Here is a 21,741-nt window from a genome sequence, read left to right as displayed (position 1 = left end):
TAGATGAATGTGTATTCATCACAAGAACTGGGCTTGAATGCCTTTAATTTGTTTTGTACTGACAGGCTCACTGGAAGCCCCTTTATATAACTACACAAAGATAATAATTTTTAAAAAAAAGAGGAAAGCCTCCATACTTAACAAGAAGAGGGGGGAGGGGGGAGGCTGGGAAGGAATGTGAAGGGTAAACAAAGGAGGAGGCTGCAATGCTTGGTAAGAAATGTACGCATTATCATGCCCATGTAATTGTAACCCCTCTGTACAATATGTTCACAAATAAAATTAAATTAAATTTAAAAAAACAAGAAGATTGGATCAGGGACTAGGGAACAAATGGCCTCCAGAAGTGGTAAGAGCCTAGGTCACCCCCCAGATTTTTCAGGGTCTCACCACACCCCAGCTCTCATTTCTTTGCCCTTGGTAGATCTGCCCGTCTGGCCCTCAGACATGGGGTCTGCACATGACTTGCATCACAAGACAGGGAAGAAGATAACCTTCATGCAGGACTGGTTATTCAGGGGACAAGGGACACACATCCACAGGCTCCCTCAGCTGCCGGCTCTGTCATCAAACCCTTCGAGGATGGAAGGGAAGGGGGCTTGCTAGGCCTGGCCTCAACCTCCCACAGCGCTGTCCAAGTTTCCTACAGGTAAGGAACTGCGGCATTTCCCAGACCAAGAATGACAGATTCATTTAAATGCATTCACCAGGGTGCAGTATACACTCAGTGTAAGGAGGAAGCTCAGACCCCAGCAGACATGAGTTGACCTGTTTTCAATGAGCCATGCCTAGGGCTAGGCATCCTGGGTCCCTCAGAAAAGGACACATCCCCCACCCACCATCCACCCCCACCCCCGCCATCTGGCTGTTCCACAACCTGGAAGGTACGGAGAACAAGAAAACAGACCTAAGAAGATAGGAAGAGCCCAGAGCCCAGGAAGACTGGGATGTCAGCTTTGCTTGGGGAGAGGGACTTGATCACCGGCCTCCCATCAACATGGAATTATTGGAGTCTGCCTGCCTTCCCTCCCTGAGGGGAAACATGATCACACTGACCAGGCTGGGCTCTTCGGAAGAATCTAGCCAGGAGGCCTGGCCTGCCCGCTGCCCATCAGAGAGGTGTTTTCTGCAGAGCTGTCACTCAGGCAGCTCAGTGCTTAGCTTTCCTGAGTGAAGAATAAGAAGTTGTTCTTGTCCCGCCACCATCTAGCTTTCCCCGGCCCCGGCTCCCGATGCCTGTCCTCTGCGGGCCCTCATCTACCTAACAACTAGTTGCAGTAGATTTATTTCTCAACGGAAAGAACCCGCCCTCCCATCCTCATAATATCTTGGAAACTCTTGATAGCAAGTGCTGCTTCACGCCACCCAGCCCCTGAGTCGAATTTCCTCCTAAGTTATTTTCCACAGTGGTGCCATCTTCCTGCACGCTGCAGCATCCTGACAGGCTCAGCCCTCGGAGTATCAGGGTTTCTATCTCCTCTGAAGTGGCAGCCTCTCCATAAAGCATTCCTCAGATGAGCCGTAAATAAAGGAAACCGCACAAATCTGCATGTCAGTGCCATCCTCGGCGCTGGCAAAGCACGGAGGTTGGGCTGCTGCCTGTTCTTGGCCGACTCCGTATCCCACCCAGAAGAGACATCGAATGAAAGAGAAGCAGTGCTCATTATCCGAGCAGCCTCGCTAGGAGATACTTCTGTGCTTTCTTTTGATCGCTGCGTTTATAAAGAAGTGACGAGGCAAGTGTCTGCAGTATTATTTGCAATGTTTTATTGACGAAGGATCTTGAGTCTCTTAGATGATCAGGCGCTAATGAACGGGGAGAGGGGGGCGTCAGCGAGCGGCGGGAGGAGAAGCGGGCAGCAGCTGGGCCGGCCAGCAGGTAGTTGATGAGTGCTTGGAGCCACCTCCATCATTAAGCAAGTGACTTTTTTGTGAAACATCAAAGACACGTCATTAAAGGCATCCTTCAAATCAAAGCCCTTGAATTCATCTGACGGGCAGTAGAGACTTTTATGCCAACGTTGTGTGTTAAGAACAGAATCGATGCAGTTCCTCTCACCTGATATTTTTACATCATCTATAATTCTTCTAATAACATTCCAAAAATTGAGCACTAAAAGCTCCACTAATTTAATTCCTAAAGGTGCAGAAATTAATGTCAAAAGAAAACTTCAGCTGCAAGGGTTTAGAAAAATAGTTGGTTACCAAAAAAGGATGGTATTTTCGCTGGCAGGCACATTAACCTTTCTGAGTCGTCCTCTGCATGCTTCTCTCCCCTCCGACAGACCCCAAGGCTGAAGCTGGCGTCAAATACCACCTGCAACTCCCAGCATCTGGACCTTTCTGGGAACAGCACTAATTGGCATGGCTGTAATTTCAGCACACCATTTTTCAAGGGATCCTCATTTTATACTTTACCCAGAGTCCTATTTTTAAAATCAGTACTTTTACCTTAACCTACCTTCTTTCTGCCAATTACCTTTTCCAAAGAGAACACAGTTTTCTGATTGTTTGGTTTTTTGCAAAAATAAGATACAATCATTGTGAGTTTGGGGGAAATATATACACAAGAAAGAAAGCAGCAGGAACAGAAGGGGAAAACTGGGAGAGAGCAAAGGACAAGGTAACATTGTCCAAAAGAAATATACTTATTACCTGATTCATGAAACTATAACTCCTCTGTTTATCACTTCTATAATGACAATAATAAAATTAAAATTAACAAAAAAAGAAAAAGAAGGAAAGCAACACACACACACAAATCCTCTAATGCAACAAACCAGTGTGAAGTCATCAGGGACACTTCAGAATATTTTCTTTCAATCTTTCTCGTTCATGTGGGAAAATACATAAATACAGTCTCTGTTTTATTAAAATGGCCGCACTCCATACATACAGTCCCTTAAGTGTCCCAACTTGAGAGCAGTTGCCAGTCAATGGTCTCCGAGGGGCATGCACTAATTTCGTGGATTTGACATTGTGGAGCGTCACACCACGCCCTGAGCTCACTGGAGTAAGAGCCTCTGAGTTTTCAATCCTGCGTCTCCTGCATACCCATAAAGCCAGTCCATTCTATTTATCCCACGCAGCCCAATGAAGACTTGTGGCCTGTGTGAAATGCCGCTGACTTTCTTGGAAAATAAGTAGCACAGAAGGTTCCAAGTGACCTGTAACGTTACATGGAGGTCACCCCAGGTTTTGTAGCACTTGGGACTGACAGGTGCCCCAACAAAGCCTAACCCCCAGAACTTGAGAAGTGGCTGTATTTGGAGGCACCATCTTTCCATACACAATCAAGCTCAACAGAGATTATCTGTGGCCTTCATCCACGATGACCGTCCTTATAAGAAGGGACAATCGGACCCAGACACCCACCCTGAGGAAGACGATGGGAGGACATCGTCACAGGAGAGGACACCATCCACAAACCAAGGAGAGCGGCCTGGAGCAAGTCCCACCCTCACCGCCTCAAAAGGAACCAGATCTGAGCCTGCCTGGCCAGGGTTTCAGGCTCCTGGCACAGTGGGAGAATGCATTTCTGCTCGTAAAGCCACTGGTCTGTGGCATTGTGATACAGCAGCACACATTTCCTCCTGCATCTGGAGTGCCGGGTCAGTCTGGAATCGCAATAGGCCTGCATCAATACGTGTATTTTTAAGACCACATGCATCAAATTTCATTGACCAGGCAACTAGCAAAGGTAAATTATATTCTATATAAATTACATAGTTAAAAGCCTGATTTTAAATAAGTAAATAGATCAATAGATAAATAGATACAGAAAGAGAGAGAGATAAATGAGGGCATCAGCCCACCCAGGCTGCCCTGCCCCTGTCCCTCACAGCAGCTCTGCAGTTCTGTTCAAGCCAATGAACCTCACCCAGCTTCAGTTTCTGCTCCTCTAAAACCCCTATTTCACTGGATTGTGACAGTTAGAGGCTGTCTCTGGGTAGACCCGCTTGCTGAAGGAATCATCAGACAGCAGAGAGATTTGTCTTTAGAATGGGCTAGAACTACCATGGGTCTTTTCCTTTATCTTTTTGTTCAGCTTGCTGCATGGTTAGAATAACCAGAGCTCTCCCTTAACCGCCACGTGATAGTTCACTCACGTGTCCCCACCACGTCCATGTTGACCTCTAACTGGTCAATTTCTTCTCCATGGGGATTAAAATAAACTCCATTAACCATTCATTTAGTAGTTAACGTTTTTATAGCTTTGGTCTGAGAATCCAAAGAGAGAATGCCAGCCCTTGTCATCATTCTTCCCTCAGTACATCCCCTACCTATCTTCATCATTAAGTCTGAAGCCTCTCAGATCCCTCTTCTGGCACAGACGGACTTTATGTTTCTGGTACAAATCACAGCTTGCATTTCTCTAGAAATGGAAGAGACAGAAGGAGAGAGTAAATTGATGACCGAAGCGGGATTGTGATGGGAACTGGGAGAATTCGGCATCCCGTCACAGGTCTGCATGGCCCTCTCCGCAGATCCTGGTCTCCACACACCTGGGGTTGGATCAAAGACACATGAATCAACAGACAGCCGCCTCCTCTAACCAGCTCTCAGCCATCGTTGGAAATCTAGTGAATTCCACAAGGGTGAGCAAGGGTGCTGTCACACACCACACCCCCTGTCCGCTCTCCCTCCTCAACCAGCTCCTGAGCTGGGGTCATCCTCAGGATAAAGGGGAATGGTGTAACGCACAGGTGATTGACAGCATGGCTGCTGGGGTGAGCTCAGACAGAGGCACCATCACCAGACTAAATATTCTCACAGTCTACTCAAAAGGACCTCAGTCCAGCAGAGCAGAGAAAGACAAAGGAGATCTGCTTTTCCTCCTGTTCCCGGAAGTGATGGCTGACTAGATAGATGCCCACGGTCAGAATAAGGATAGAGAGTTGTCCGTGAAAGATGAATTCAGCAATGGAAGTGAGACACAGCTCCAGTTAACGCATTGAAGGGAAGATTTACCTCGTGGGAACCCTGAGGACCACCGCAGAGCCAATCTTCAGAGCAAAAGCGAGCCTACCTTGCAAAATAACTAGGACAAGTGCCAAGCCTGCCTGTTCTCCTGAATTGGTGTGAAAAAAAATCTATTTCAAAGGCCAGAGCCGCCAAGATAAGGCCAGAAAACCTGCATGTGGTCATCCAAGATTGTGAAATCTACCCACACAGGAAGAGGCATCTTTTCTTTCCAGTCAACAGCAGCATCCACATTCCACTTCTCCACTCTATCCCAAATGGGCTCAAGAAAATTCTGTGCTGCAGGAAGCAGATGAAGGACAAAGGGTGACCCAGGACCACTGAAGGCAAATGTCCCGAAGGCTGGGACAACTCGCCCTGCCAGTCCCTGGGCAGACGTGCCCCTGGGTGCTGAGCGACCCTGCCTCTGACTGTGCCCACCCTACCAGGTTGGGCCAAGAGTGACACGCTGATGGACGTAGCTGACCCACTCAATGAAAGAATAGGGTGTGGGAGAAAGGGCTCAAGCCAAATCCACCACTCTCCAAGAGAAGCCCACCTGCAGAGCTGAGCGGGCAAATGATGCCTCTGTGCTTGCCAAACACCACCTCATTTCTTCTCACCCTGGGTCAAAGTCTGTCCTCAAAGACAAGCAGTGGCCTTTTCTTGATCGCCATCATAAACGCTAACACCTCTATGTACACCCTATGCAATATATATTACCTTAATCCCATTTGCATAGAGGCAACGCTTGAGATTCACAGAGGGTTAGGCATGTGCTGCTGCTGCTGCTGCTAAGCAGGCAGCACCAAATGTAAACCTGGCAGATCGATTTGGAGGTCAGGACACTGCTTCATCTCGACTGTTAGAGGAGAAAATGATGGCTGGGAAGATGGAAGACCTGACTGTGACGACGTCTTCTATCACCAGCCATGCAGACCTCTTGGGCCATCTGGCTTCCTGTCCCTTCCACTCTTAAAGCCACAGTGTGGAGATCGATGATATCCCACAGAATTCAGCATGCAAAAGTGTCCGGGCCATTTCAGGAACGAGAAGAGAGGAGCACCTTTCACAGGGTTCTCTAGGACCTGGTGATGATCTAGTGTGCAGTGCGCAGACTCAGCCCCAGATGTGCACTCCTGCTCCAGCACCCCCTCCTGCGATGACAAAGCCGCCCCTGGACCTCGCGCCATGGCTCCACACTCAGGAGGGTCAGAAGCCCCCTAGGAATCCTGCTCCTGGAACACCGTAGCCCGAGCTTCCTGAAACTACTTCTTGCCATGAGATGCAGATACTCGCTTGGCATCAAGTGATAAATGTGATTCTCTACCAGGGGTGTTCCAAGCTGGAAACTTTCTTTTTTGGAAATAAACAGCTAGATTTACACACACACACACACACACACACACACACACACACATACACACACACAGAGTTAACCAAAATAGCTTCAGTGAATGCTGGAAGCTTGCAGTTGTCTACTTTTGGAAGTAAAGGGCATGTTTTATCCTAAACCGGCTATTGCAGCTCAAGAAATGAATCAAGGCAGATCGCATGACAGGCTGGAACAGGTGACCTACATCAGATACAGCTTGCCTAGGAAGTGTGAGCGCCAGGTTCAAGCCCCGGTACTCGAATGCATAAATAAAAGAGGAACTAAATAAATAAATAAAAATGAGCCAAGATAAATAAATAAAAGATGAGCCGAAAGCTGTCAGGCCATTTGATGGACTGAAATTTCCTTTTTCTATTTTTGCAGCTCTGAGGTTACCCAGGGCTTTGTATCTCCTACACAAGCTGTGATTCAGCACAAGCCACATCCCCAGCCCTTTTTACTTCAGTAATTTTGTTCCAGGTAAGATCTGGTACTTTCTGCCTTGGGCCCTTGCAGACACTGACCCTCCCATCTCTACTTCCTTTGTACCTGAGACCACAGGCCTGCCCCACCATGCCTGACCAGGGACCTACAAACTCTAACATAGCACATGCACACACACACACACACACACACACACACACACAAGACTTCTCACCACCACCAAAACCTACCGACTCCGAATGACCACTATGTCTCCTTAATAATGGTTATTGATTCTATCGCCCACTTTCAAATCCCTGTGAACTCCGGGTCAGCTTAATTTGCAGCAAAACCACCCAGTTCTTATCTAGTTACAGGATGTCGTTCAGGCTCTGGGCCATTATGAACAGCTAAAGCTCACTTTGCCACATCATTGCACATCGGCACATATTGACCCCATGTTTTCTAGTCTGGGTGTGTAAGAGTGTTCCTTTCAGTGAAAAAGCCCATGTACCTGCCCCGAATGTCTCTGTCCCCCAGAGACATCCAAGGAAGGTAAGGGGGTGGGGTGTTAGAGACTTGGGGCAAAACTGGCTAAGGATAAATAATAATAAATAATAACAATAATTGAATAATCAACACTCAGTGAGAACACTAAGAATGGGGGGAATTTGCACATTGGAGTTAGAGTTTAGCATTTCTATGATCTTTAGATAGCACACACATACAAACACACACCCATACACATCTGTTCTAAAGGATTTCATGACTTCATCTAAACAGTTCTAAGTAGGCCAAGCGTACCTCAAACAAGTCTGATTTCTCCTCCGAGCTGCTGGCTGCACTCTTCACCCAGCCTGGAAGCTTCATCGAGTGTGGTGAAGGCCCTGCCCGCACAGCCTGCTTGCATGGCAGAACTCGGGCCACTCGGAGCGCATGCGAGAGTTCCAGGCTCCACAGGGACAATGGAACCCTCTCACTAGTTTGGTTTCTTTTCTTTTTTTTTCTTTTTTTTTTTTTTTGTCAGTCATGGTCTTGAACTCTGGGCCTGAGCACTGTCCTTCAGCTCTTCAGCTCAAGGCTAGTGCTCTACTGCTAAGACACAGCGCCACTTCCAGTTTTCTACTGGTTCATTGGAGATAAGAGTCTCACGGACTTTCCTGCCCGGGCTGGCTTTGAACCATGATCCTCAGATCTCAGCCTCCTGAGTAGCTAGGATTACAGGCGTGAGCCACTGGTGCCTGGCTATGACAGATGTTTTAATAACTTGATAATTTTTACTTCTTACACAAATGGTAAATAGGCATGCATGATTGTATGGGCATGATGGTAAAATTTTAAAGCTTGGTCCTTTATTTCAGTAGCTTACTAGTCTAGTTGTAATCATAACTAAAAAAATAAAGGTAGTTTCTTTTCTTTTCCATGTAAAAGCCACAGGGTCTCTGGGCCTCCTCCATGGCTCTCTACGTGGAAGATGGTGCCATGGGCAGTGGCCTTGGGGCTACAATGCAAAGGGCCCCAGGTTGGGTCTAATGCTCTGTGGTCCCCTGCGAACGGTAATGTTCTTGTTACCTGACTCCTGTCATTGTAATCCCTCTAGAATAACAATAGAGGAAATGGATTGTTTTTTAATTCCTAACAATGTTTAACAAAAGTCATGATTTAATTCTTTATGTTTTTTACTGTAAAAATAGTGTACAGAAGGGTTACAGTTACATGAGTAAGGTAATGAGTACATTTCCTATCGAGCATTGTTACCTCTTCGTTTTTTCCCCTACCATCCCTTCCCAACCCACCTCCTCAACTCTCCCCTCCCTCCCCAAGTTGTAAAGTTCGTTTTCAGCCTAGTGTCTTGTGCATCTCATTGTTACAATGGGTCAACCTGTATCCTTGTTTCAGCATTTTGTTATTTACCTTCCCCTCCCCAAATTAGAGGTGTATATACAAGTTTCAGGGCACTGACTTCAAATACAGTGAAAACAGGGGTTATACCATGGGGAAGGAACATACAAAGAAACAAAAAAAAATCACACGGTACTTTATAAATACATTAGAAACAATAGCAAGAAAGAAAAAACCACTTGTGTCCCTATCTTGGGTTTCATTTCGCTTAACATCATCTTATGTGGTCATATGTACGTAGCTTTTGACCTTTTCTGCTTGTCCCAGACATATACGAGCTATTACAGATAAGGGAAACCATGGGAAACTATGTTTCTTTGGGCCTGGTTTACTTCACTTAATATAATTTTTTCCGAGTCTTTCCATTTCCTAGCAAATGGGACAATGTCATTCTTTCTGATGGAGGCACAGAATTCCATTGTGTATATGCATGGTATAATTCTGTGTATATACACAGTATAATTCTTGCTTTCACTGGCCTCCCAAGTTTGCTGCGGGCAGTCTTGCCCCAGCTCAGACTAACCTAACCCTGAGCTGAGCCAGGGCACTGCCAGAGAATTCCAGGAAAGATGGCAGGGGCCTGCTCTCCAATGCCTCATCTCCCACGAGATCTGCTTGCACTCCACCCGTATTCCGTGTCCCCGTGGTAATTACAGGGGGCCCCTGGCCTGAGCGGAGGGGTCCCTCCAGGCACTGCTTACCCTAGGCTTGGTCCTGTGAACATTTAAAATCCTTACCCACAACTCAAGTGGGGGTAGGGAGGAATTCTCAGCCCCGGCTCTCAGCAAGAACTCAGGGGAAAATGATGTCATGGAAATCCAAAAACAAATGATACTTCTAAAACGAACTGAATCCGCTCTGAGCGTAAGAAAGATTAAATCCAGATGAAAAAGTAACTGTGAACTTGAAGCAGGGTTTCGGTGCCGGTGCTTGACAAATTGCTACATCTATTTTAAGAAGTTTTCTTCAAGAAGAGGTAAAATAGCCCGTATTTCTAAGTTAGAGAACATTGCCAGAAATAATATTTGAGATGTGGCACTGTATTATCTAGATATTTTGACAGAACTTATGTAAATGTGAGAACAGAGCTATAAATACAAGGCTGAGTCCATCCATGGGCAAACTCCTCAGAAAAGAAAATAATAATAGCAGAGGGTAATCATAAATAGCTTAGAAGCTACCAGAATAGTAATAGCCAAGACCCAAAGTGCAATAATACCCCACACACTTCTCATGGCTAGCACATATAAATTTTAAAATAAGATCTAATTTCAAAAATGTGATGGATTGTCCCCATGTGATCTATTTCCAATGTCCTAAAGAAACAAATTCACTTCATATTTTAAAGAAAGATACTGCTGGGCGCAGGTGGCTCACACCTGTCATCCTAGCCACTCAGGAGGCTAAGATCTGAGAACCATGGTTCAAAGCCAGTTCAGTCAGGAAAGTCATTAAGACTCTTATCTCTAATAAACCACTCAGAAAAATAAAAGCCAGCACTGTTGCTGTGTCTCAAGTGGTAAAGTGCTAGCCTTGAGCGAAAGAAGCTTAGAGTCAGCACCCAAGCCCAGAGTTCAAGACGAAAGAAAGAAAGAAAGAGAGAAAGAAAGAAAGACAGAAAGAAAGAAAGAAAGACAGAAAGAAAGAAAGACAGAAAGAAAGAAAGAAAGAAAGAAAGAAAGAAAGAAAGAAAGAAAGAAAGAAAGAAAGAAAGAAAGAAAGAAAGAAAACAGAACGTCTCTAAAGCCCCAGTGAGTGTTGGCAAGAATGGACGAGTTCACCTTCAGAGTTCAGGTACTTTGTAGTCAGTTAACAACTAATTACAGCATCCTACCAGAAGTAATTGGATGATTTTTAAGTCTTCTAGTTTGGAGTTCAGAATATTCTTTCTTATTCAAACAGACCACATTGGGTAAGCAAGGTATAAAAGTGATTGTCGGAACTCAAGGTCAAGGGACTTCTGCTGACTGCGGCCGAGGAAGCCGAATCCCTGGCAGCAGTACTGACTTGATCATCCTCTCCCCACCGGGCTGGGAAAGAGGAGCAGAGAGGCACCCAGGGTCTTGAGACTTGAAGTGAAGGCCAAAAAATGGCTTCCCTGCTTCCTAGGGGCTCTTTTTACTTACATCTAAGAAAAATATCCAAGGTATTTTTACTTGTCCCAGCCTTCACAGGAATTAGGAGAGGTATAAAAGAATGTGGGTTACATCACAATATGACAGAAAATGAGACAGAGAAGAAATGTGCATGCAAAATGGAGACTGACTTTTTCTCCAGGGCTCTGTGATTTCTGAACAAGAATAAATGAAGGATCTTCAGCCCCATTTTAACATCAGGATCCATAGTGCACACCTGTAGTCTCAGCTGTTTGGGAGGCTGAAGCAGGAGAATAAAAATATGGGTCCTCTAGCCATTGCCAAATTGTTTTAAGTTTTTAGAATGCCCTTTATTATAACAGCCCATCAGACACATAATTTAAATATATCAGCTAAATCCACCATGTATACATGGTCAAAAATTTTCCCTGCTATGGCAAACTGCCAACACCTTTAGAGCTCCCTCATTACAAAGAAGAAACACTGTGGTCTTTGAGGGTGGTTGGCATGGTCCTGTGGCGATCTTGCAGGTGGACAGAGAAGCTGGTTCAAGGCACTGGACATCCAGAACCAAGGACAGCTAGAACGGACACATCAGGAAGGAGAGGGAGCACAGCTGTGGTCCATGAAGGAAGGGCCACTGTTTGCACAGCCCTGCCTTGTCCTGAAATGTCTCTAGAATGAAGCGGTTCCTGTGTGGCTCTTCCACACAGGACTCTTTCAGGCACATAGAAATAGGAATTTTGTTTTTAAAATAGGAAGAAAGAAGAGTCAGAATTATGGCCACCTTGAACGTGGCCAGGTCCCTGTCCACGCAGGTGTCTCTTGTGAGCTCTCCGTCTGCAGAGGTAAAGAGACTGGACGCTCCCACACAGCCATTTTTGGGTCAGACTGTGACCACTTCCTGGCATCAGGGATTTCTTGGTACATTTAAAAACATGTGGAGAAATATATCATTTAAAAAAAAGAAAACCCTAAGTACAATTAGCCTTATTTCCAGGCTCAAGAGATTTAAGAAAAAACTATAGTGGTATTTTTCTAATTGCCTTTCATGAAACAGTATCATTTCATAAGGAAATGAGACGTGAAACGTACATTTAAAAGCAGGTAGATTCCTTAATTCATTTCTTAATATTGGAATTTAGCTTCATGTGGACAGGTACATGTGTTGGGTGAAAGAAATAATCTTAGGAGAAATGGAGAGCGCACGTCCTGGTTATCGTGTTACACTTATTTAACTAAGATAAATGTTAGGGTCTGTTGTCAGCATCTGGATGGCTGTGTTCAGGGGCTGTGCGAAATTACAATAATGAGCCCCTTTGCATCGGCTGGGCTGCAGCACTGGAGATGTGGGGACAAACGTTCTCTGGTCACACCTCTCCAGGGTAGGTTTGGATTTTAGGGCCAGAGAAGGCATCATCTCAAATCCAGACAAGACCCAGCTCCTGGACTGTCCACCGCACTCACCAGCACGCAGACCACTGGATGGATGGAGGATGGAAGGGCGTCTGACCATAAACATTTCGGTTTTGTCAAAGCTGTTTGCAAATGGGCAGAGGCCCTGCAGGGCACACTGCCACCCCCCCACACACACACACCATTCTCCAGTCTCCCTCTGTGCAGCCTAAAAATGGCCTGAATGGCCCCAAGTTCCCCCTTCTTCCCCTCAGAAGTCCTGTGGGGGTCTTGAGATTTATGGATGCTTCCTCCCCTATTTTATGACTTTAATTTGTCTCTCTCCTCTTCAGAAGATGGTAGACTAAGAGTAAAATATAAAATAATGGCATTTAGTGGGTGATTGATTTTTCCCCCCTGGCAATGTCATAAATATGGCCACACATTTGTCCCTCAGAAACGGGCCCGCACACAGGGCGCTGATGGCTCATGCCTGTAATCCTAGCTACTCAGGAGGCTGAGATCTGAGCATTGTGGTTCAAAGCCAGCCCAGAGAAGGAAAGTCCATGAGACTCTTATCTCCAATGAGCCACTAGAAAACTGGAAGTGGCGGTGTGGCTTAAGCAGTAGAGTGCTCACCTTGAGCTGAAGAGCACAAGGACAGCACTCAAGCCCAGAGTTCAAGCCCGACAAAAAAAAGAAAAAGAAAAAAAACAAAAAGAAACGGGCTGGCAGGCCATTTCATGAGATGCTAGAACACACATCCAAAGCTAACTTTGTAAGATGCAATCAATGCACAAGCAGATTGATGCCCGGGGTGTGTAATATGTTAAAGCACCCATGAGTGATGTGGAGTTCATAGGCTTGGGGCACTGATACAGTGTGTCAGACATTTAGCTATTTTTATTTTGGCAGTACTGGGGTTTGAACTCAGGACCTCCTGTGTGCTAGGCAGATACATTACAGCAGAACCACACTTCCAGCCAGCAAACTTGTTGGATTGGTAGACCTAAGTACCTAGGCAGCATTCTCATATTGATGCTCTCAGGCATTTATTGTCCGTTGAATGGGAAATGTGTTTCTGTCCCTTGCCTGTGCGTCTCTTCACTTCAAAGTCAGGGAAGAAGAGTAATGGTGTCTTTCCCAGGACAATGGCACTACACATGGCGTAGTTTCAGGGCACAGGCTTAAAACACCCACATTTGGGTAAATCTTTTTTGCATGTGTCTTGTGCTAGAATCCTACTCAAATATAAATTAACTTCAAATATTTAAACGTGCCAAAACATTGAATCAAAACATGTAAATTACTCGTGCCTTATTGTAATCATTGGCCATTTATGTTAACTGTTAATTAAAATATTTACGTATGCAACTTGCTTTCTGCAGGTCTGATTCAGTGTTACCTGCAACAATACCACAGAATTGACATCTCAGCTGCTTGATTGTGGAGGCTCAAATTTCTCTTACAGAAGATCTGTTTAGACTCCTTTACTCTGTCCTCTAATCATTGACAAACTGCTTTTCTGTTCCAATACAGCAAACTAATTTTCAAGGCTTTCCCAGGCCCAGCCCCTCTAGCCATGGTGGTTTTTCACGAACTTCAGAGACAGCCTAGGAAGAAAATCTATATTGAAATGTGGTGCCCTGCCCCCAGCTCTCATATTCATATTTCCCCCCCCCCAACATTCCCAAATGTCCGGAGTTCTCTCTGTGGAGATTCCTCCCGTTTCTTCTCATTTTCTTTTACTTCCAGGAGAGCATTTATTTTGCAGGGATACCCATGAACTCATTTCCTACTTAAGCAAAAGAGGATGAACGGCAAATCCAGCTTTCGACCAGAAGCAAAGGCCTAAAGAGATGCATTTCTCCTCTCCCCAGCCAGAACTGACAACACTGCAACACCAGAACAGGGCCCGGTGCTTGGCTACCCCAGCTGATAAACCCACACTCAGAAATCCATTCTTTCACCAAGCGACTGGACACAAAAACCATAGAGCTGGGCTTTAAGGTCATCAAACTCTCCTGATCAGAAAGCTCGTGTCTAAGAAGGATGCGTCCAATCAATAAAGTGTAGCTGTTGGTACTCTAATAGTTCAGTCTTTGATGCCGTGCTTATAACAATATCAGCCAAATGTCACAATATCCATCTGGGTACCTGCAGTCCACCAGAACTCTTCTTCTCCAGTAGAAAGACCTTTCCAGAAAGGCACAGAACACTGCAGGCTTGGAGCTAATGATAGTTACGGTATGTTTGAGATGTTCGATCTGCCCAGCCTACTGGGAACAGTGGGACCACAAGCAAACTGCGAATGTGTCCACCAGTGCTAACTCCCTTCCTGACACACAGAGGTGAGAAATGACAAAAAAAAAAAAAGATGCCTGGATTGCGTCCGTCAAAAACTCAAGGATTTACCCCCAAAAAAAACAGGTTTCCTTCCTGCTCACGCTACTCCACTGAGCCTTTGTAAAATCAACTGTGGGTCACTTGTCCGAATTTTCTTTCTGAAAAGAAGAAATGATAATACCCATTGCCCCCCCTGTCAGGCTTAGAAGTCAGGTGAGGAAAACGAGATGGTTTCATCCTCAGCAGTCCTCACTGAAACGCAGGCCGAGGAAACGAAGTTTAGGGCGGTCCACATGATCGCCAGGCTAACAAACACATGTTCGTGCTGCATTGTGGCCCCCTCTCTGTTAAGAAAAGTCAAAACTTCCAATCCAAGTTGCAATTGGTGTCTGTCTAGATCTAATATCCCCACTTAGGAGAGAGACATCTATCACTGTGCGGGCCAACAAAACCAAGTAGCCCTCACTGGATCTTTTCACAGCTCTGAGGCAAATACAGCCTTGGATGAGGTTAACATTACACAAGAAGCTGAATGGTCAGCCAGGGTGGCAGCGCACGCCTGTAATCCTACGTATTCAGGAGGAAATTGGGAGGGTTGCAGGATTACAGTCCAAGGCCAGCCTGAGTAAGTTAGCAAGACCCTCATCCCAACCAATAAACTGGACCTGAGCATGCCCAGCTATGGTCTCAGTTTTGGAGGTCCCAGGTGAAGGGGTCCAGACCCCTGTATGAAAAAATAACCAAGTAATGACAAAAAAAAAGGCTGGGGATGATGAGTCTCACAGTGGTAGAGTGCCTACCTAACTCTGAGTTCAAACCTAAGACCAGAGTTCAAATCTGACAGATTCCAGTTGTAAAAATACGTATCTTTTGGAGGCAGTCTGAAGGTAGGGTTCAAGTGGTAGAGTATGAGTAAGTGTAAGGTCCTGAGTTCAAAACTCTGATATCAGAAGAAAGAAGGAGGGAGGGAGGAGGGAAGGGGAGTGATTTTAAAACTATGTTTTACCAACTCAATAAAATTCAGAAACAGGAGGTTGGGAGGGATGGGGAGAATGAAGGAAGGGGTGACACTGATCCTTTGCACAACTACTTAAAGGTAATTTTTTAATTGTGATAATATTTTTTCACAGGGAAGCATGTGACCCTGCTTTATTCAGATATTAAAAAGAGATTCAGAAACATAAAAAACAGGATTGTTTGGCTTCTGTCACTGGGCCTTTGGGTCAGTTGCAAAGTCTGCATTTTATACAATGATTCTCAGACTTTGCATTTAGTAACTGGTCTAAAATACACACTCCATGGCTGTCGTTCAGTTCATGTGAGTCACAAAAGCTACCGTCATGACTCTCACCCAATCTGTTCCATTTGGTAATTTGTCCCTCTGCTGGCTCACCATGAGAGCTACTATATGCACCCAAAACAATGTTGTAGGATTGGGGGGGGGAGTCGTGGGGCTTGAACTCTGGGCCTGAGCTCTTTAGCTCAAAGCGAGCGCTCTACCATGTAAGCCACAGCACCAGTTCTGGTCTTTTCTGGTGATTAATTGTAGATAAGAGTCTCATGGACTTTCCTTCCCAAGCTGGCTTTGAACCATGATCCTCAGATCTCACCTCCTGAGTTGCTAGGATAACAGGCATGAGCCACCGGTGCCTGGCTAGGATTATGTTTTTAACTCTTGATTTGAAGAAAAGGAGAAGGACTATCTATTTTCTATGTCTCCACCCCAGATTTAAAGGCAGGGAGGACCCCTCCCCACTCCTTGTGTGTCTCCATCTATAACGGGCCACTCACTGCTCCATTCTTCCATCCATTAGCACCGTGTTTCCACACGCACCGATGGGTCTGGCACTGGGGACAAGTGTGTGTCTACAGATGACCTTGGCTGTCCCCTCGGTGTCCCTCCAATTACACCCTCCACAGGCACCACTCCATCACTGTGGGCAAAATTGGGACAGGGCAATGGCTGGTCCTGAGCTATGAGTGGTGTGCTATATACCTGCCATGTGCCCCCCCCCCACAGGCGATGGTATCCACTAGCAACGAGCCCTGTGAGCCTGACGCCTTCAAGTCTTGCGCCTGACCATCCTAAGCGAACTAGTTCTTTTCCAAAGAAACTGAAACACACAGACACCCAAACAAGGACCAGGGAATGATCGCTGCTCCTGGGGCTGTACTGGGGGACGGGGTGGTGGGGGGATGAGAGGTTTTCTCCTTGAGCACAGTGAGTCTGATGGCAAGAGATGAAGATGGCCCTTGGTGGGCTTGGACCTTGGTGGTGGAATTTCCGATCAGTGAGGAAGTCAGCTTGAGCTGCGTGTTGGTCTCTGCTGCATTATCTTTCATCTCATAGATTGCTTCAGCGCCTCTGACATACTCTAACACCAAAATGCAAATTACCACCCCCACCAACCTCCTCCATGCTCTCACATTGCCCTAAATTTGGACTCCCTGGGAGTCTCGAGCTGATCCTTTCAATCAATCATGTGTCATTGTCCCCCACCCGCACCCCAGAAAAGGGGTAGGAATGAGAATGACTTTGCTTTGTCAAGCTGCCCGGTTTCACGCACTGGACTTGATTTGCTGTCCAAACCCCCAAGCTCTTCAAGGCTGGATGAGCCAGAAGTACAGATCCCACCCCGGGAAGCATCCCGAGGTTTCAGGATCCACTCTCTCTGCCCAATCCCTGCTCGAGGGACCAGGGATGAGAACATGGCATGCCAGGCAGGCGCTGTCTGCCCCCCAGATCCAAATTAACCCTGAGGCCTGAGGGAAGTCACAAAACCCTCTGCCCTGACCCTCACTAGCCAAATAAGTGATTACTTGGACTCCATGCCTGCCTGAGAGCTATTAGAACTAGAAACCTCATTTAATTCACCCGGCTAAAGAAATCTTCAGAAGGGGGGCCCAGGGCTCTCCCTAGCAGGGGTTCTACTTTATTAAATATGTTAAGCAGATTTAAGTTTTAGGCTAAGGACAAATTCCTGCTCCCCAGAAACTCAGAGACCAGCCAAGAGCAGAAAGCTGGGGACAGGGCGGGTTCTTGCCCACTCTACAGGTCCTCTGCTCAGGAAGTGCCTGGGGGGGGGGAGGTCCTCTGCTCAGGAAGTGGGTGGGAGGGCTGCAGGGCTGTCCTCATTACAGATTCACAGAAACAGGGTCGTTAGTCTAATCCTGGGGTGAGCTCTGAGACGCAGGTGTTCCCCGGAGACCCACAAAGTCCAGTGAGCTCACCGAGCCAAGCACCCAGTAAGGCTGGTGGGGACCACATTGAGTAGGACCCTCGACAGGAGATGGGGTTCCTGGAGATAGGCAAAGTCCCAGGTCGATCACTGGAGCTAAAAGAGACCCCCCAGGGTCTCTAGGTCCCTCTGGATGAGCAACCACCAACTTGTGTGTAGAGACAGCTCTCCACACAGGCGTCCCCGCCTGCTGCAGGCCAGGCGAGCACCACAAACAGCGCTTTGAAACCTCGGTGGAGTCCGGCAGAGAGCCAAGCTGGCAGGAAGCGAGGCCTCGTGTATCCCCACTGCCCTTGCCTGTGTGAGACCCCAGCTCCCCTCCGGCGGCAGGTCACCTCCTCCCGCCCTCCCGCCCTCCTGCAGGTGGGCGCTCCACGAGCACCTGTGGCCAGCACGGGCCCAGGTCCTCACCCTGTGGTCGCTAGCTGGTGACCTTGAACCAGTTAGCCAGCCCACCCCTCTGAGCTTCCGTTTCCCCCCGTCAATTAGGAACAGTAATGGCTGCTTCTGCCCCCAGTGGAGGGAAGTTCACAGCACTGGGCAGGGTACTGGACACTTCAGCTATTAGCCAAATGTTCGTGTGACTTAACTACCCCTCCAGGGGTCGCCAGGCACCTGGCACATCCGCCCTCCTCCACACTGGGCTCTTGGCTCTCACCCAAGCCCCATCCCTGAGCATTCCGGGGCGCTCTACCCTCTGCCTGTGGTGTTTATGACCCAAGTTTACCCATCAGAGAGGTGAACACAATGAGCAGGCATTTTATTTCTGAAGTGGTTAATTTTACTCGAGACTGCCAAAAAAAAAATCATCCATCTGTCAAACGAATAATAAAAAAAAAAGATCAGGAAGAAAACAAAAAATCCCCAACAGTAATTAAGCACCAACCAAGAGGAAATAAAAATGAACTTGGCTCCGTGTGGAGTTGAATGGGATTGGCATTGTATAACCCCGATCCAGTCCCTCTTCACAGGAGAGAGAGGGAAGCGCTCGGAGGGAGCCAGGCTGTCCAGCAAACCTGCTCTGTAGACACACACTTGGCTGAGAGGCTGCTGGTGTGCGATGCACTTCCCTCCCATCCCTGCGCCTCACAGATCCTGACACTCAGAGTTCTTCATGGTAGCTACTACCTGCAAGGCTTTCCCAGTGCCCTGGCCAGATGCAAGTGCGGTAGGCTCACACCAAGGGACGGCAGAGGAGACCACCCCCCCCTCGCCCGGCGTCCCCTCCCCCTACTGAGGCTGGGTTCCCAGGTGGCCAGCCTGCCAACACCCAAGGAAACAGGTGAAGACCCTCTCCCTGAACACACACACACGCACACACACACGCATGCACACACACACACACACACACACACACATCCTCATGAGAGAACGAGGCAATTGATTGCTCCTGCAATCACTTCCATCCCGAATCCCAATTCAATCAGAAGCACGCAGCACACCCTCCAGCCCCTTCTCTTTCTGAAGCTCTCATCTTAAAAGTTGCAAACTTCACCCGTGTCTGGCCGGCATGCCAATGGAGAAATGTTTTCATGATGACAGGATTGATGAGCGTCAGCACCTGTGTGGACATGAGCCCGGCAGCTCTGACCCCGGCTGCTCACAGCCGCTTCCCGCTGCCCACAGACCTTTCACTCACCTCGCTCATGTTGGCCTGCACTCCGCAGCCCGGTCCCAGCTCCGCACAGACAGCACTGCTCAGGGGTGGCTGCCGGCTGGTCCTGGCTTTTCTCTTAAAAGAGCTGCGGAGTGCCGTCATGCCTGGCGCCAGCCAATGGGGTTCATTCACCTGTCTGAACGCCTGTCCCTATCTGAGAGCACAAAGAGCCACCTAGTGGACGAGCGGAAAAGCGCGTGGCAAGCCGCAGCTGTGGTTCTGCTGAGAGAAGTAAGGCCACCAAAGCCCAGCACTTGTGCCTCACGCCTGTCATTCTAGCTACCCAGGAGGCTGAGATCTGGAGGATCAAGGTTCAAGGCCAACCTGGGCAGTAAGTACATAAGACTCTGTCTTCAAAATAACCAGAGAAAAGGCAGCGGGCCAGATCATGGCTCAAGTGGTAGAGCATCAGCTAAGCAAGCAAGCTGTGAGAAAGAGTGAGAGAGAGGGAGAGAGAGAGAGAGAGAGATCACAGCTTCCAGGCACAAAATAGCCTTCTTCCCGCTGACCCCCTGGCAGACAGAGCCTGCCAGCAGGACGCTGGTGCTCAGCAGGACGTGGGGTGTCCAGCAGGTCGCAGACCCACTCTGGGCTCCCACACCCGCTGGAGCTGCACCTCCACCCCCCCCCCACAGCCACCAGGGCAGGAAGAAGACGCAGCTGGAACTCGGGTTCCCGCCCAGCCTCCTTGCTCCACCTGCCCAGCCTTCCTGCAAAGAGACTCGGCCCTATTGCTCTCCGTGCTGGAAGTCAAGCCCGCAGCCTAACCCCACTCTGGCCGTGTGTGGTGGCCATCTTGGCAGACTTCTCCCAGTGCTGGGGCCCTGGGGGATGTTTCAGGAGCCGACAGAAATCCCTGGAGGGGAGAGTCGTCAGCATCACCCTGGGGCAGCAAACTCAGCGCTCCTCACTCCCCCCACGCCCCTCGTCCCAGCATGCCTCCTCATTCCCAGCATGCCTCTGGCAGAGCAGTTACCTCCGCAGGGGCAGTGGACCTGGCCTGGGAACACAAAGCTGCTAACCCCCAGTGTGGCTACCAGGACAGGAGCACCGTGCCTCGAGTCGGGCACTCGTGGGCCCCCTGCGAGCATCTGAGCACACACACCACACCATGGCACACACACTGTCAGGTAAGCCAGGCACCAGCACCTCCACCCTCTCCCCACGGCAGCTCCAGGGTTGTCTGCTACTGCGGAGCCCCCAAACAGCACCCATCAGCCTGAGGGTGGACCACAGAGCTCCCTGGGGCTCCCTGGGGCTGAGGACAGCAAACGCCCCAGTGATTCCCTGTGGTGCCCACAAGCCATGGGTTCGAAGATCACAACTTCAAGGGGTGGTGGGAGGTGTGTGCACTCAGGTCTCACCTGCACACACACATACCCTCACATGCACACACTTAACACATTCTCCAAAGTGGGGCTGTGGCTCAACTGGCAGAGCACCAGCCTTGAGCAAAAAAGCCAATGGGAGCACATAGCCCTGAGGCCAAGCCCTGCTACTGGCCCAAAAAAGAAAGAAGAGAAGGAAAGAAAGAGAAGAAAGAGAGATAGGGAGAGAAAGAAAGAAAACATAAGGAAGGGCGCTGGTGGTCACGCCTGTAATCCTAGCTGCTCAAGAGGCTGACATCTGACGATCACAGTTTGAAACCAGTCCAGGCAGGAAAGCCCACAAGACTCTCATTTCCATTAACCACCAAAAAGCCAAAAGTAGAGCTATGGCTCAAGTGATAGAGCAATAGCCTTCAGGGGGTAAAAGGGCATAATCAGGCCCTGAGTTCAAGCCGCAAGACAGGCACACACATACAAGGAAAGAAAAAAAATTCCATCTAAGAGGGGAAGCTTGTTCCCTGCTTCTTGGGGTGTGATCTGCACGCAGGGACGGAGTTGGTGCAGGCAGCCTGTGGGTTACTGATGGGACACTGAGCTCCCATCAGACTTTAACGTCACTGCATCAAATGTACGCAGCTTCCAGACACGGGGGTGGTGAGGGGAACGCTCCTCTGCTTCCCCTCTGCTGCTTCTGTCTTCATGCTCCATGACCTCGGGTGCCCGCGGTGCAACACGGGAAAACCTCCCCTTCTCACTTGTTTAACTGTATTTCTTATTATCTTTAAGCCATTGTACAAAGAGAGTTAATTCAGCGCATCCTGAGAAGTGTCACCCCTTCCCCATCTCCCATCTCTCCCAACCCCCTCCCCTCGTGTTACCTGCCTCTGTTGCAACCTGAGTACATGGAATTGTGTGACTTTATTCACTAACCCTTCCTCTCTCTATGATCTGCCTCTTCCCTTGGACCTTCACACACACACACACACTCACACACACACACACACACTCACACACACAC

The 21,741-nt window shown here is 48.1% G+C and overlaps 1 protein-coding gene across 1 annotated transcript in view; it reads right to left on the bottom strand.

Moving 5' to 3' along the window:
* Window positions 1–19,447, bottom strand: part of Pcp4 (Purkinje cell protein 4) — a 53,151-nt gene extending 33,704 nt beyond the window's left edge. Inside the window, exon 1 of the mRNA XM_013027373.1 lies at window positions 19,378–19,447. Coding sequence (XP_012882827.1) covers window positions 19,378–19,386 — 9 coding nt within the window. The 5' untranslated portion in view covers window positions 19,387–19,447. The remainder of the gene's footprint in view (window positions 1–19,377) is intronic.
* Between the last annotated feature and the right edge of the window lie 2,294 nt (window positions 19,448–21,741).

The sequence above is a fragment of the Dipodomys ordii genome, unplaced genomic scaffold, assembly GCF_000151885.1.
Source record: "Dipodomys ordii isolate 6190 unplaced genomic scaffold, Dord_2.0 Scaffold103, whole genome shotgun sequence".
In the NCBI taxonomy this organism is placed as follows: Eukaryota; Metazoa; Chordata; class Mammalia; order Rodentia; family Heteromyidae; genus Dipodomys; species Dipodomys ordii.
The sequence above is the reverse complement of the archived record's forward strand: the minus strand, read 5'-3'. Positions and strand labels throughout refer to the sequence as shown.